Source organism: Chiloscyllium punctatum, chromosome 9, assembly GCF_047496795.1.
Source record: "Chiloscyllium punctatum isolate Juve2018m chromosome 9, sChiPun1.3, whole genome shotgun sequence".
Lineage (NCBI taxonomy): Eukaryota > Metazoa > Chordata > Chondrichthyes > Orectolobiformes > Hemiscylliidae > Chiloscyllium > Chiloscyllium punctatum.
In genome coordinates this window covers 66,128,020-66,142,990 of record NC_092747.1, presented here as the reverse complement: position 1 = coordinate 66,142,990, position 14,971 = coordinate 66,128,020, and the positions used below count along the sequence as shown (strand labels likewise).

The 14,971-nt window shown below is 37.5% G+C and overlaps 1 protein-coding gene across 4 annotated transcripts in view; it reads right to left on the bottom strand.

Annotated features, from left to right (window-relative positions):
- The window catches only part of pcf11 (PCF11 cleavage and polyadenylation factor subunit), a 38,500-nt gene extending 24,509 nt beyond the window's left edge, over positions 1 to 13,991 (bottom strand). For all 4 annotated transcript variants that reach the window (XM_072577690.1, XM_072577691.1, XM_072577692.1 and 1 more), the window contains exons 1-4: positions 13,601 to 13,991; positions 7,724 to 7,849; positions 4,419 to 4,607; positions 4,011 to 4,208 (exon numbers count right to left, since the gene is read on the bottom strand). In XM_072577690.1, the coding sequence (XP_072433791.1) occupies positions 4,011 to 4,208; positions 4,419 to 4,607; positions 7,724 to 7,849; positions 13,601 to 13,771 (684 nt within the window). In that variant the 5' untranslated portion in view covers positions 13,772 to 13,991. The remainder of the gene's footprint in view (positions 1 to 4,010; positions 4,209 to 4,418; positions 4,608 to 7,723; positions 7,850 to 13,600) is intronic.
- Positions 13,992 to 14,971: the final 980 nt, after the last annotated feature.

Sequence of the window (14,971 nt, the reverse complement as noted above, 5' to 3'; positions counted from 1 at the left end):
ATGAAACAGCATTTTTTTCTGGTTTTATTTATTTTTGATATAGGCTTTGCTGGCTGGGTCAATATTTATTGTGCATTCCCAATTTCTCCTTGATCTGGTGGCTGAGTAGATCATTTCACAGGTACAGTTAAGAGTCAACTACACTGCTGTGGGTTTGGAGTCACATGTAGGTAAGGACATCAGACTTTCTTCCCTAATGAAGATAAGTAACAATGATCACATGATCAACATTAGACTAGCTTTTAATAGGAATTCATTTACTGAATTCAAATATTATCTGGATTTGAGCCCTTCAGGCAATGGCTTGGTTCTTTAGCTTACTAGACCAGTGACATTACGTATTCTCCATACTTACTGTCATACCCATCATACATGAATACAACTGCTGGAGGCAATCATGTCAGTTTAGGACAATGGTAGGAGTTTAACTAGCTTCAACTGTTTTATCAGCCTTCGATATCATTTGTCCACAATTGTGATGCTCACTGATTGCAAATTATACCAAACGTGACAATGGGTCAGGTACCACATTTGTAATTCCTTAAAATCAATGCACAAGTTGCGTGTGAAAGGCCATGACCACCTACAATATAGAAAGTAAATATCGCAGCCATTCTTAGCATTACTGTCAACAAGAAACTTAACTGACTATCCATAGATATAGCAGTGCAAAGTCATCTCCTGACTCCCAAAACCTACCCACCACCTATATGTCAAATCAGACGTGCGATGGACTGCTCTATTTGCCTAATTTGAGTTTAATATCCAATAACAGAAGATTAATGAAATCCAGGCCAAAACAGCCTGCCCTACATTGGCAACTTTAGACATTCAATTCCTCAACCTTTGACAGTGGCAACATGTACCATGCAGGATTAATGGTAGAAACATACCCAAGACCACCTCAATGCACCTTACGAACTCAAAAGGATAAAAACTGCAGATGGACAGGAACTCTAAGTCACACATCACCCTGACCCAAAATTATACTGCAATTCCTTGTCAAAAAGGCAAAGCCTGAAAAAATATCCATCCCAAACAGCACTGACAACACACTTACAACAGCAGACTGCAATGCTTTAAGTGGCTTAACACCACCTTGAATGCAATCGAGTACGGACAATAAATGCTCATCATACCAGCAAAATTTATCCAAAAATAAAATGAATAAAAACCACTAACAGATTACTTTTGCTTCGTCACCAGTCATTCCAAAAATAGCCAACGTTCAAACATCTCCGACATCACAAGAACAGCAGCCCCTTGGACTGACAGGGGACTAGAAGGCAACAACTACTGAATTGCAGCCTAGCCTGACACATTCCAGCAATCTTCAAAGAAAAGAGTTTAAGTTATAAGGAAGCTGACTAGGATGGGACTTATTTCACAGGAGTGTAGGAGATTGAGGGGTTACCTTATAAACGTTTATAAAATAATGAGGGGTATAGATAAAGTAAATGGCAGGTCTTTTTTTCCCCCTAGGGTGGAGGATTCCAAGACAGAGGAGAAAGATTTTAAAGACAACAAGGGACAACTTTTTTTTTTTAAAAGTGTGGTTTAATGTATGGAACAAACTTTCAGAGGAAGTAGTAGATGGGGTAGTTGCATTTAAAAGACATTTCGACAACTAAATAAGAAATGTTTGGAGCGATATGGGCCAAGTGCAGGCAGACAGGATTAGTTTAGTTTGGAATTATGGTCAAGATGGACTGGCTAGACTGAAGGGTCTGTATTCATATCGTAGGACTCTAAAAATGAAGGAAAATTTTATCATGAAAGTTAATGCACAATTATTTTAGGATCTTCCTTGCTTTAAAATAAGCCAAATGATGGAGCTATGATAATACACTAATTCTAAGAGTATCAGTCATAGCAAAAACTCTCCTGACACTTGGAGCATCCAGTAAACCCTAACTGGAATAAAGTGTAGAAACATTCAACAGATCTGGCACAATCTATGGAGAGAGAGAGAGAGAGAGAGAGAGAGAGAGACACAGTGAGAGAGAGACACAGTTAAGTTGAGTCAAGTGTGACTCCTCTTCAGAAATGTAAGGGAATCAGAAATATGCCTAATTCAACAATTCCAATACGTTTCTACATCCATTCAGTTCTCCAATATCATATTGAATTCTAAATGTTAACTTTGTCTCTCTACACATTTATTAGCCAGTAAACTCTAATATTTCCAACACTTGGTTTTGTTAGCTATAGTCAGTTGAGACTGAAAATAAAAGTAAAATATTGTGCATGTTGAAAATACAAGACACCTCTGCTCGTAACAATTTATTTTTCACCGATGCTTAAAGATGAAGACTCTTTAGAACAAAAGCGAAGCAGAAATGTTGGGTTATACCAAAACCCAACTCTATGATAACACAAGAACGGAAGATGCTGGTAATCTAAAACAAAGAAAAACAGAGTTAATTTTGAGTGCAGTGATCCTTCTCCAGAATTTTCTGACAAAGGGTTACTGGACTATTACATTAACTCTTTTCTCTTCTCAGACGCTGTTGGACCTGCTGTGTTTCCTCAACTATTTGCAACTCTCTTCAGGTTAGAGAAGTTGTATTGAAGTCTACATGTTTATTTTGTAGAAACACTACTTTATTTCAAACTTCAACTGAGCATAGCCAATAAAATCAGCCTTCCAAAATGTTTCAGGGAGTGCAGTAAAATCTTAAAATATAACTGAAATCTCAACGTACCCATATCTTCTACTTGCCAAGTAGCATTTTCATTTCGCTGTACAAATGTAAGGTGTTTAAATAACTGGTATTAACTAAAACTGCCACCTACCACAATGAAGGTTCAGAGACGTGAATGGTGCACTACAACATACTTCACATCTTACAGGTTATTGGTAAGATTTCTTCTGTGATTGCTTCATAGTGCTAATGGAAGCACAACAGAGTGAAAACTTTCGTGACAACGGATCAGCACCAATCCATTCTCAATTTCAAATTTGGATGTGTAATGCTATTTATATTTGCCTGCTTTAAACATCTACCCTATCTCCTTGTCTAAAGTCTATTCGGTCTGGAAATGGAAACTCATCCATAGGTCAACTTCGAAAGTCGTGAAGGATTGATCCTTTGTTGAGGTGATGCTACATTTACATCCAAATCTGAATCCCTACAGTGCGGAAGCAGGCCATCTGGCCCAGTGAGTCCACACCAACCCACTATACAGCATCACACCCTGACCTACCTTATCCCCGTGACCGCACATTTACTAGGACCAATCCACCTAGCCTGCACATCTTTGGACTGCGAGAAAACTGGAGAACATACAATGGTGAAAATGAACCTGGTCCCTTGCACTGTGAGGCAGCAGTGCTAGCCACTAAGCCACCATGGTGTAACTGCAAAGCACAGTCTTACATTGATATAATTGTACTATTTCTCCTTTATACTCTGCACATTACTTCCTCAAAGCACTCCAATCAACTGGTTAAAAATGATTTCCCTCTCAAAACCAAGTTGTTCAGAAAAGCAAAAAAATGTTTGGTTCTCACAAAATGGTATTGTATCAAATTTTATTAATAAGAGTACACCTTCTCAAATCCAACACCCTCGGGACTAAGGCCTTGCCAAATTTCTGATTGAATTGCCAGTTACTGATCGCGTACAAACCCAGAACAAATTCCTGGTCTGTGCTTAAACCTCACATTTTCAGGGCCAATCCACCACTCCTCAAAGGAGATGGATCATGAAAAGTACAGTCCAAGACAGCTGCAAAATGCAAACAATGAATACAAATGGACACTCCAAATTAAATAAATGGTGCAAGTGCTGTGATGCAACTGAAGCAGCAAAATGGACTTTTTTTTGCACAACTGCATTTTCTGGACAAATTTGGGGTGCAGTAGCGTTACCTTTATATCACAATTAAATATTACCAGAAATAAAACTTACTGAGGAGCACTGTTACCTCAAACCCATTAGACCTCAATCACTACAGAAATTGCCTCTTAACGTTATGACATTTAGTGATTAGGACTTTGAACTTACCAGTTGTGCCTTTGTCTGCTCTAATTCCAGTTCCAACTTCTTCTGTTGCAACTCAAGTAACTGTTTTTGTTTTGCTAACAGCTGTTGTCTTATAAACTGCTCTTGCTCCTGTGTTACGTTTTTCTGTGACTCAGCAATGTTTTGTTTAGCTGAGTTAATAGGAGCAACTGTGGAACTTGAGGTGGTAGGTTCTTCAAGCTACGAGTAATGAGAAAGTGAAGTTATGACCAGGATATTCTACAATTCTCCGAGGAAACTGGCTCAAGAAATGCCAAATAAAAGGAGGACCACAACATTTTGCAAATTTTCTTTATTTACACTCAAAAGTTAGTTTTTGCAACCACATTAATTCATCTTGGAGAGTAACATTTTCCTTATGTTATAGTTGAGAATTCCTGTAATACTTACCGATCTATTTAAAAACTTGGGATTTACATGAATGCTTGAACTATTCACATTTGGTGGCAAAGGCTTAATAGGCCATGCAGGATCTAGTTTGTTGATTTTGACGTCTAAGGCATAAAGTTTCGTCAGTTGAAACATTTCATCCCATGTGGAACGCAATTTAAACAAACTTTTTCTAGTGCTCTCATCCACCTAAGAACAAAACAATTATCCAGCTTTATGCAATGTTAAATGCCTCTTACATATTCTTACAAGCATACCTATAATCCAGAAAGAATACATCTATTCATTAAGTAACATAGCTTTAAATTTGCTTTGACAACTTATTTCATAGTCAAACATATGGAGAGGTTTTTTTGACCAGATCTCATTCAGTTACTGGAAGATTACAGAATATGGGTACTTGGTACAAATAACTATCTTCATTTTTGTTCTAATACCTATCTGTACTTGGGAAGTAACTGCACTTCAAGCATGTAGTTCCCCAGACACATTAGATTAACAGAATAAATCTCTGAAATAAATTCAGTTGGAATATGAAGTTATCCCTCAAAGCTCTATCAACAAGGAGCTTCCTTGTGGTCACACAGAGGAATGCTTTAAGTACTGAACTGGAAATTTTATTTGTTACAAGATTCAGTTTGTAAAGCCATGATTACAATCCAACACATCACTGTCATTTTACGGCTATAACTGAACTTTGCTTTTTAAATTAAAATTTCACCAAGCAAAATAGCCTGGAAAGGCAACAGGATAGTGTGCTGAGTTTAGCCTGTTTGTTTTTTGCCTCTGGTACTCAAGTTTAAAATCCAATCTTAACTGATTAAAGACAAACAAGCTTTGAATAAAGCTTCAAATAATTAGGACGATCTCAGTTCTGCAATTCAGAATTACCTAACAACCCACAACAACTGATGAAAGGAAAGTACATAATAATGCTGATTCAGAAGTATTTGAGGCAAAATATGTTGCTGTGGCAAAGCAAGAGTTTGTACATCTTGTTGTGCAATATACACTAACAGTGTGCTGGATTCTGGTAGCAAGTCTCAAACTGGAAATAATTTAATACCCGAATTACTTGTTTTTGATGAGCACAAGAAAAAAGCATTTAAATGGGAAAGGGTGACAATAAGTTGACAAACGAAACAAACAATTGATAAAATATGTACAATATTTTGAAACAGAACTGAACACAAAGTTAGCCAATTGCATCTGTGGAAGGCTGACAATGCAAATCTGAGACTGTTTACAATAATGTACTCTTCACTAGAATCACAACTGTTGCCTATATGTTCCCACTGCACGGACATTTTTTCAGCACAAATTATCAACATTGTGATGTTGATTTTTCATGTTATTCAGTTACAAGAGGAGTGCAGTGTAGTTTAAAAAGTAACGTATATGGTTAAGTCACATTTCCAATTAAAGAGTATAAGAAAAATAGAATAAGATTGAGTACATAACTGAAACCATACTTTGAAGTTCAGTTTTTATTATGCAAATTTCAAATGTCATAAGTATCAGGCAGAGAATGACCAAGTCAGTGTTCAAATGCTGCATTGTGGAATTGCAGACGTGCATTAACATTCACCATTCCAAAGTGCTGACTTTCTCCGTTTGCTATTGCCTGGTCTTATTCAATGGTATCAACTGAACTGAACAAAAAGTCCAGGGTGTACAGGTTCATAATTCCTTGAAAGCGGAGTCACAGGTAGATAGGATAGTGATGGCAGCATTTGGTAGGCTTTCCTTTATTGGTCAGAGCATTGGGTATAGGAGTTGAGAGGTCATGTTGCGTTTGTACAGGATGTTGGTTAGGCCGCTTTTGGAATAGTGCGTGCAATCCTGGTGCCTCTCTTATCAGGAGGATGCTGTGAAATTTGAAAGGGTTCAGAAAACACTTACAAGGATGTTGCCAAGATTGTAAGATTTCAGCGATACGGGGAGGCTGAATAGGCTGGGGCTGTTTTCCCTGGATCATCGGAGGCTGAGGGATGATGGCCTTATAGAGGTTTATAAAATAATGAGGGGCATAGATAGGGTAAACAGACAAAGCCTTTTTCCATGGGGTGGGAGAGGCCAGGACTAGAGGGCATTGGTTTAGGGTGAGGGGAGAAAATCTAAAAAGGGACCTAAGGGGCAAGGTTTTCACACAGAGGTGGTGCATATATGGAATGAGTTGCCAGATAAAGGCGTGGAGGCTGGTACAATTACATTTATTAGGCAACTGGATGGGTATATAAACAGAAAGGGTTTAGAGGGATATGGGCTAAATGCTGGCAAATGGGACGAGATTAGGTTAGAATATCTGATCCATCTGGATGAGTTGGACTGAAGGGTCTGTTTTTGTGCTATACATCTCTATGAATCTATGAACAAATGCCTATTATGTTCAAAATGGAAATTCTCAACACAGAGAACTCGGCACATATACAAGACGTATCTCAAATTAATTTTGGAACAGTCTTCTTGTTGATCCATTTGACACGTGGGTATAACCAATAAGTTTCCAATACTGGTCCAAAATTGGTTCTTTACTTAAAAATGCAATTTTGTAGCATTCTATATAATGTAATAGGAACATCTAGACATGTACATTCCACATATGGTCCAGTTAAGATAGCATGCTTAACTTTTATTTAATCCAGCAGTTTATTTGAGAGACAAATTCTGAAATTTACCTAAAAAAATGTGAAGTGCGACCTCAGCCACAGATTACAGGAATGCAAATAAAAAGATGCAAAAAAGTCACCTGGCAACTAAAATGTGTCAGATCTTTCCAATAATAAGTGATGCATTTGCTTACTTATACGTTTTGGTTCTTCTAACCAATGGCTAAAACGGGAACAAGGAATACTATATGCAATTCCAGTGAGTGTGAATATTACGTTTACTTGGAGTACAATTTACACAAGCCGAAGTGGAGGTCTGTTTGTCAAAACTAAATCACCAACTTAAATGGGTCACAACTTTTCAACTGTAAATTAATACGCTGTCAAATGAACAATCATTTTAGCTAAGATACTAAACTCCATTGGAGTCAACCAATACAATCTTTAGCAATGAGATCACTGTTCAAAAATTAACTTGATTCTATTCAATATAAAATGCCATTAGAAACACAATTGGAAGTGTTTCAATATTTCAAACAAACTACTGAAGCACAGAGAATGAGAATTTCACCCACGTAGCTCCATAAATAAATGCACAAATCTTCAACTAAGAGGTTATAATACCTAATTAAAGCATTCAAATAAGTGTACAAAAATATACATTCACGTTTACTCTAGTGATTAAAGTATAGATACCTTTTCAAAAACACTAGAAAATATAGGACTTAAGTTTTGAGCAAAGAGTGAAATATAGCTTCCTCCGACATTCTTCACAATGGAATCCATGAGGTACATTACTGGAAGCTTCTCTGAAGCTGGGGCCTGCAGCAACAGGAAAACTCAGAACATTAGGAAATTAGATAAACAAACAAAACAAAGCAATTCTTGTTAAATCATATATTAAAACATTTAGAGTGGGAATAGCTTGCCACGACTTGCAGGAATTTCCTTGACTTCTGTAATTCTTCAACTAATCTTAGGTGATTAGAGACTAGCAGTGTAAGCAGCTTCAGAATTTGGTCTATTAAATAAAAATCACAACAATCTCAAGTGACTGAAACCTATATTTACAAATTACAAAAGCTTATAACAGTTTACTTCCACGTATAGAACTTCAAAGCAAGTCTTCCACATTCTCTGAAAAATTTGCAATTATTCTTCATTTGAGTTACAGCAGTAAAGGTGCATTGTTTTTCAAACATTGAATCAAAGACAAGTAAAATCTGTTTTAACTTGATGTAATTTGTAAACTATGCTCTTTCACACCAAAGAATTGTGTTCAAGTTATTAAAGCCTCTACCTTTGCAGTTGCATGCAGTTATTTTCTCAAGATATAATTTGGGATAAATTGTATATTGACCCCAATCACAGTAATTCTATAATTTGGCTTGATGCTGATAACCCCCTACAAGAGCGTAGACTATATTAAAATGTAACGGATTTTCACATTGCCAATTTTGAATGCAATATAAATTTGATAGAAAGTAATCAAATTCTGTGTCACTAAACAGAAAACGATGGTACTTCATAACTGGATGCTTCTAATCACCTCATTCAGTTTACAATGAAACTTTAATCTACCCATTTGTTACCTAACAACTTAGTGCAAACCTGTGGCTAGTTTTCCTCTAAATTTCTATTTCCAATAGAAGCTAGACTTGCACGTATTTGACATCCTTTTGATTTTCATATTTTCGCTAAGAAAATTTCAATTCCTCCTTTATCCAAAAACTGATTAACTTAGTGTTGACACACCAATGCCATCACCAATTTCATTCCCAACAACAATTTTTTTTCATGTTCTGATCTTTCCTTCTTTAGTCTGAGGAGATCAACTGGAGCACACTACTCCAGGCCAATTTTATCACCATCGATCAGACAGCAGATCTCATTGGTCTTTGCTCCAGTCAATTCCTGAAGCTCACTTCAGTGTGGAACACTTTCAAATCTCAATGTACAAACCAAGTTATAAACCAAACTTCCTGTGGATTCTGCACACACAATTCCCTTCCATAGAAGGAAAAGGGTGTCTGGAAGTCTTTAATGATTTGCATTTTGTAAAATGGAGCTCTGTATTCGAATGTTCGATTTTGAAAAACAAAACTATAAAGTACCACCTGCAAAACACATTAATTGTTGACATTAATCCTCAAAGAGGCTATGCACTAAGATAACCTTAATATTTCTGTACCTAGAAATATTGATTGCACAACTTGCACACAAAACTTAAATTAGCTGCAAAATATTGCAAACAGATTCATTCAATAAAGTTCAAGAAAATGTAGGTTACCTAAAATTGCCTTCAGACTTTGATCACATGGTAGGCTAGATATTAATTATGTAACAGCAAACAAAACATTGCAAAATGAACACCTTTGGATCTGTAGGAATCATGTGATCACATGAATCTACTTCCGTTCGAAAACAGCATTTCTCTGGCAAAGAGGGGCATCAATGCACATCAGCCTACAGATTCACAATGCCAGGGAACAGTTATACAACTGCTTCGTCCAGATTTCACTTCATGGTTGCCAAGTAAATGTTGGAAGTTGACCATGTGATGCTCACCTCAGTCCAAGAGAGCACTGCATATTGAATATTTGACATTGGGAAGAGGCTGCAGGATAACAATGTGGGTTAATAGTCCAGAATCAAATCACATCTGACATTAATCTTCATGTATTTTTCAGTCTTGTTAACAAAGACATTGGCGATCCTCCAGACTAGCCTATATCCATTCCAACCCAACAATTTAATTTCCAAATACTGTATTTTAACACCTTCAGCTTAAAATTCCTTGCACCAAGATGCATCAAATCAAAAAATTACAACTAGAGTTGAAATTTCATCTGTTTACACCTGTATGTTGAAGTACATCATTTGAGAAAGAACCACAAGGTTTATAATGAAGCATCTTCAAAATCGCATTTACGATCTGCTTCCATCAAAATCGATATGGATTTAATTCACTATGAAAAATTCAATTAATATCTTCCCCAAGGCAGTCCATGGTTTTCTAGAAGCTAGCATGTGGCACTGCAAAAGTGGAGTGAATGAGAGATGGCAACGAACCGAACCCAATGCTGTATGGTGTAACTTTTTTAAAAATCATGCACATCAGCTATTTCCAAAATACTTATTATTCCACCTGGCTTTCAGACCTTAAGTATCAGGGTTAGATACTTACATGGCATATGATTACAAATCATGCTTAATAGCTTAAGCAGTGCTGTAAATAACATGAGAATCACATCCTGGGTTGCAAGTATAAACCATGCAGTAATATCCTGGAAACCTAACAAGTATTTGCAAGTTATGCAAAAGGCCCCTATCACTAGTTTGTCAGCACTGCTGAATGAGTGTGCCTTTCACATTCAGTTTCCGTTTTGAACAATTACTCCAGAATTTGTATTAATGACACTATTGTTTCAAAACATCTGCAGTTTAAGTCAATGAACTGGCTGCAATAGGGTGACCTTGAAATGACCGAAATTTATAACTTACAATTTCATGTTGCCGGTCACAACTTTACCCGAATGAAGTTTACTCAGGAATGGTTTAGTAGTGTCAATGACCTACAAAATTTGCTTTTTTGTAATGTCACAGAAATCCTTGTTTAATCAAAGCTTATATTTAAATCCTGCCACATGATTTGTCTGCTTCATTTTTTTCCCCTTGTACACCAAAACCATTATTGAAAATGATCTCCAATACATCCATGAAACGCACATTGAGGTGAAACGATATCAGGCAATGCCTGAAATGAGTCAGTACCAAAGTGGTTTGGTATTTGCAATTAATGTCCCATTTAATATGCAAATTTGTGCATCACCATGATCAGATGCCAAGTGCGAACAGATTTATGCCATGAGTAGTGTTACAAAATCATGTCTACCCAACTGTAAACCTTTTATTTTAATCCTTTTGTTAGATGTGGGGCAGCAGTGTTTGCCCTTGAAAAAAGGTGCTGAGCCACCATCTTCAAGTGTTGCAAGCCAAGTGGCATAGGTGCACCCACATTGCTGTTAGGAAGGGAAATATCAATTTCAAAAATTTTGTTGTAACTTCCTTCCAACTCAGATTGCTGGAATTATAAAACATTTCACCAGTTATATCCTCAATCCAGCTAATTGGGGCTACAGGTAATTGAGCAATGTCAAAAGTTTCAGTGCAGGGAGTGAGGTGTACTTCCTACTCTTAAAAAATGCCCACTTACTCTCAACAATGTCAACTTTTAAACGATAAGCTGAGATGTTGATGAGCAGCATTAAATTGAAGTTAGTGGGCACCACAACTTCAGATTGAGGGCAAATTCACAACCAGTGAGGTTCCAGGCTTAGGCAATGCCATGTTACTTTACTAAATCCAGTTCCCACTGGAACAATCCACACTAATTCAGCAATCTACTGGTAGAGTGGTTGAGCGATACCATTTAGAATCTTCCAGAAACAAACTTGAAGATAGTATTTATTTTCTTGAGTAATGTCACAATCAGCTTCATAGGTAAATTAACTGGTACTGAAATTATGGAATCCATATAATTTTAGTGAATTATTTCGATTAAGTGAATTTTTTTAAAAAAGGAAGCCAGAAACAGCAGCTAGGTCACAAGGACAAAACTTATGTCAATGTTATAAACCATTGCCAGCAAAAATAACCAGCGGTTGTGCAATTTAAGTCCTAAGGAACCATGCGCCATAGTAGTGATGCAGTATGCAACAGCATCAGTTGCAGCACCCCAACTTGATCCAGCACATTGGTTAAAAAATCAAGAACACTTTCAACAGACATGAACAAAACTGAACACAAGTGATTCAAGGCTTTGAGAGCCAAGTGCAACAGTGGTTGAAATCAGCAACTGCAGACACGTGCTTGTGATTTTGCCCAATATCAAATGTTAAGTGCAAGCATGATGTACTGGAAGCAATCCTGCTCGACTCTAGGTAAGACAGGTCCCAAAGTGCCAACTATGTTCACAAACACACTGGAACCAAACAAAAATATTTGTTCTCATGAAGTAGTGTCTTTAATTGCAAAATATGGCATTGAAATAAAAGTTGCTACAAAAAAAGGTTGTGCTCTTTAATGAAATAAAACTAAATTATAAAACCGGCCTCACTCTCTGGCTTTGTAAGGGGAAAACACTTGTGAACGGAAACAGAAGTGGCAGATAAGACTTACTTTGCATATCCCATGAAATAAAGTCAAATTAAAGCATTGTATTGTGTAATCAAAATTACACTTGTGTTTGGTCCCATGTGTTATAAGTCAGTTGGCGCAAGGCAATATTAAAACCTTATACTAAAATGCCTGTGCTAATAATTACTGGGGTCAGATTTTTTGCTGTCTGGTAAAAGGCCTTTAGAATGAGTCTTATTTAGAATTTGCAAGGAACTTTAAGCAAAACCCATGGGCAAATACAGAAAAACATCTGGATATCTAAAATTCTAACTTGACATCTATATTTTATCTTTATGGGTACATTTTAGTATTAATCATGTTGCTTTTAAGATCTAAAAGAATTGTCAACTTTCTTTCCTAAAAGACACAAGCTGTTACCTCACCACAAACATTCAGCTTTGTGACATGTGCTCTTGAAAGAAAAAAATGAAACACTAATGAAAACCTTGTAAGTCTGTGAAAGAAATAAGACAAAAGAACGTATTTCATTTTCTTTATTAACATTTTTTCAAAGAACCATTTAAACAAATTACCATTTAAAACACGTTAAATTAAAAATCTAAACGCAATTTAAAAGGAAACTTACTTTGCTGACCCAGTTACAAAGTGAAAAACCCAACTACACTCGTTTATATTCAATTAATGTCAAATTACGTTAGAAATGTATTCAAACAAAGGCGAAGGAAACGGGTGTAACTAAGAAATAAGAGCGAATGGCAAAGGCTCAAAGGGGGAACAATTTGTCTTAATTCACCCTGGGGAATTCCAAAATTTAAGCTATTAGTAAGTCGAAGTCAACACTAGACAATGCCCGACTTGAAACACGCGAAACTTAACGAAAGGTTTTAGTGAACTACGAAGCAACTCGAACACTCAACATGGCGTCTCTTGCGGTCTGGGTCGGGGCGGCTGTTCTCGCACGAACTGCGAACAAGCCGCTGGCGCCGGAGTGATTAGAAGCGGAGTTACTCCGTCCGGAGTGAGGGGGCAAAAAAAAAGAGAACTCGTAAACCTCGCTGTCTGTAAAATCATACACAAGTGCCCGCTCCACACCTAGATCTAAAAACCTTGGCTAGTATCTGACCGTGGGCGTGTTTGAGAGAAAAATGGAGATTAATAAAAAAATTCTAAAGGAAGAAAGGAAGGCAACGCACGATGAGAGGCGGCGCGGCTGTGGCGCCGGGCAGCCTGATCGTTGGTCGGTCTTTGTGCGCCAGCCCTGGGCCCCCGCCGCCATCTTGATTAACATTACAACACCGACAGCAAGGGTGTGGGACGGCAGAAACACGGCAGATTAGTCGATCAAACAAAGGCTCGACTTTTCTTTCTTTTTAAAAAAAAATCCGAATTTTCAATTTAAATAAAATAAAAACAAAAACAGATTTTAAAAACCTTGGTTATTTGTGCTTCGATTAACTTGACGATTTCCGGCGAATACTTCAGGTTCTCTTCGGCCAGGATGGTCAGGTTGTTGATATGGGGTTTACTGTTGAAAGTCAGGTCTTCAAGCGACGACTGATATTCTTTACAGGCATCCGCCTTGGCCGTATCTTCCGCCGCCATCGTTGCGTTTAAAAAAAATTAAACTCGATTCGCTGTTAGCGCTTAAATAGTAAAATAATGTTTGCCTTTAAATATAAGTAGTTATTCCCTAAACATATACATGATACGGAAGTCCTTTCTCAAAAGCAAGGAGGGGAAAAAAAACAATGCTAAACCGCTCCGCACAGCTCAGCACTTCTGTCCTCTCTCCTTTCCTAATACAAAATGGCGGCTGCATCAGGATAAACGATTCAAGAGCGTCACAATGGGGTGTGATTACAGTCTAAGCCCATTGGATGGTCGTCGTGATGCACACAATCCACTTGCTTCCCATTTGTGGCTTTGGGCGGCGTTAGTCAAGGCATTGTGACGTTCCATGAAGTACGACAGCTGATTGGTGCTTCCTGTTGTAGTTTCCCGTCTCGTTGTTTTCCTCCATTAGGGCGGGGCGGCGGTTGGTATCGTGTGCATACACACATCTTCTGGTGTTGTGTGGACTGGAGGAGTTACGTCATCTGGACACGTGGATTCCCATCCAGGCTGGGATGTGGACATGTGACCGGCTCAAAGTTGCACACGGTTGTGGTTAGAGGGTTCGTTCTGAAGAATTGGGGAGGACATTTTGTAATCTTCTTTAATATATTTCATCATTGCTGTCGATTATATTTTGTAAGCACAGCTTTTTTGTTAAATATACGATCGCTCGATACATAGCTTGAATTCCTTTATCAATTTCATCTTCCCATTCCCTGGTTTTCTTGAAAAGTATTCTAAAGGGACATTACTGATGTTACACAGGCATGGTATAACCACTGAGGAAATTCCCAAATGACACAATGTGATTTGTTAGGGAAAATACAGTCAGTATGGTGAGCGCTTTTTTTGTTTATGTGCCAGTATTTTCCATTCTTGTTAAACAATAAGTCGCGTTGCTATATTGACTCTAGGGGAAAAATGTCTGGAAACATTCTTAGATTTAAAACATACATTTAAACAGGGTATTCATTTTTTAAAAGTGTACATACTAATTAGGAGCAGCAGCCGGCTACTCAGTCCCTTGAATCCGCTCCATCAAATTAAATAAATGATCCCTAATTTTAAAACTGATGCCTAGTGCTGGAAAGTTAAAAATCACACAATACCAGGTTATAGCCCGACAGGTATATTTGGAAGTACAGTACTAGCTTTCAGAGTGCTTCTCCTTCATAGGTAACTAGTGGG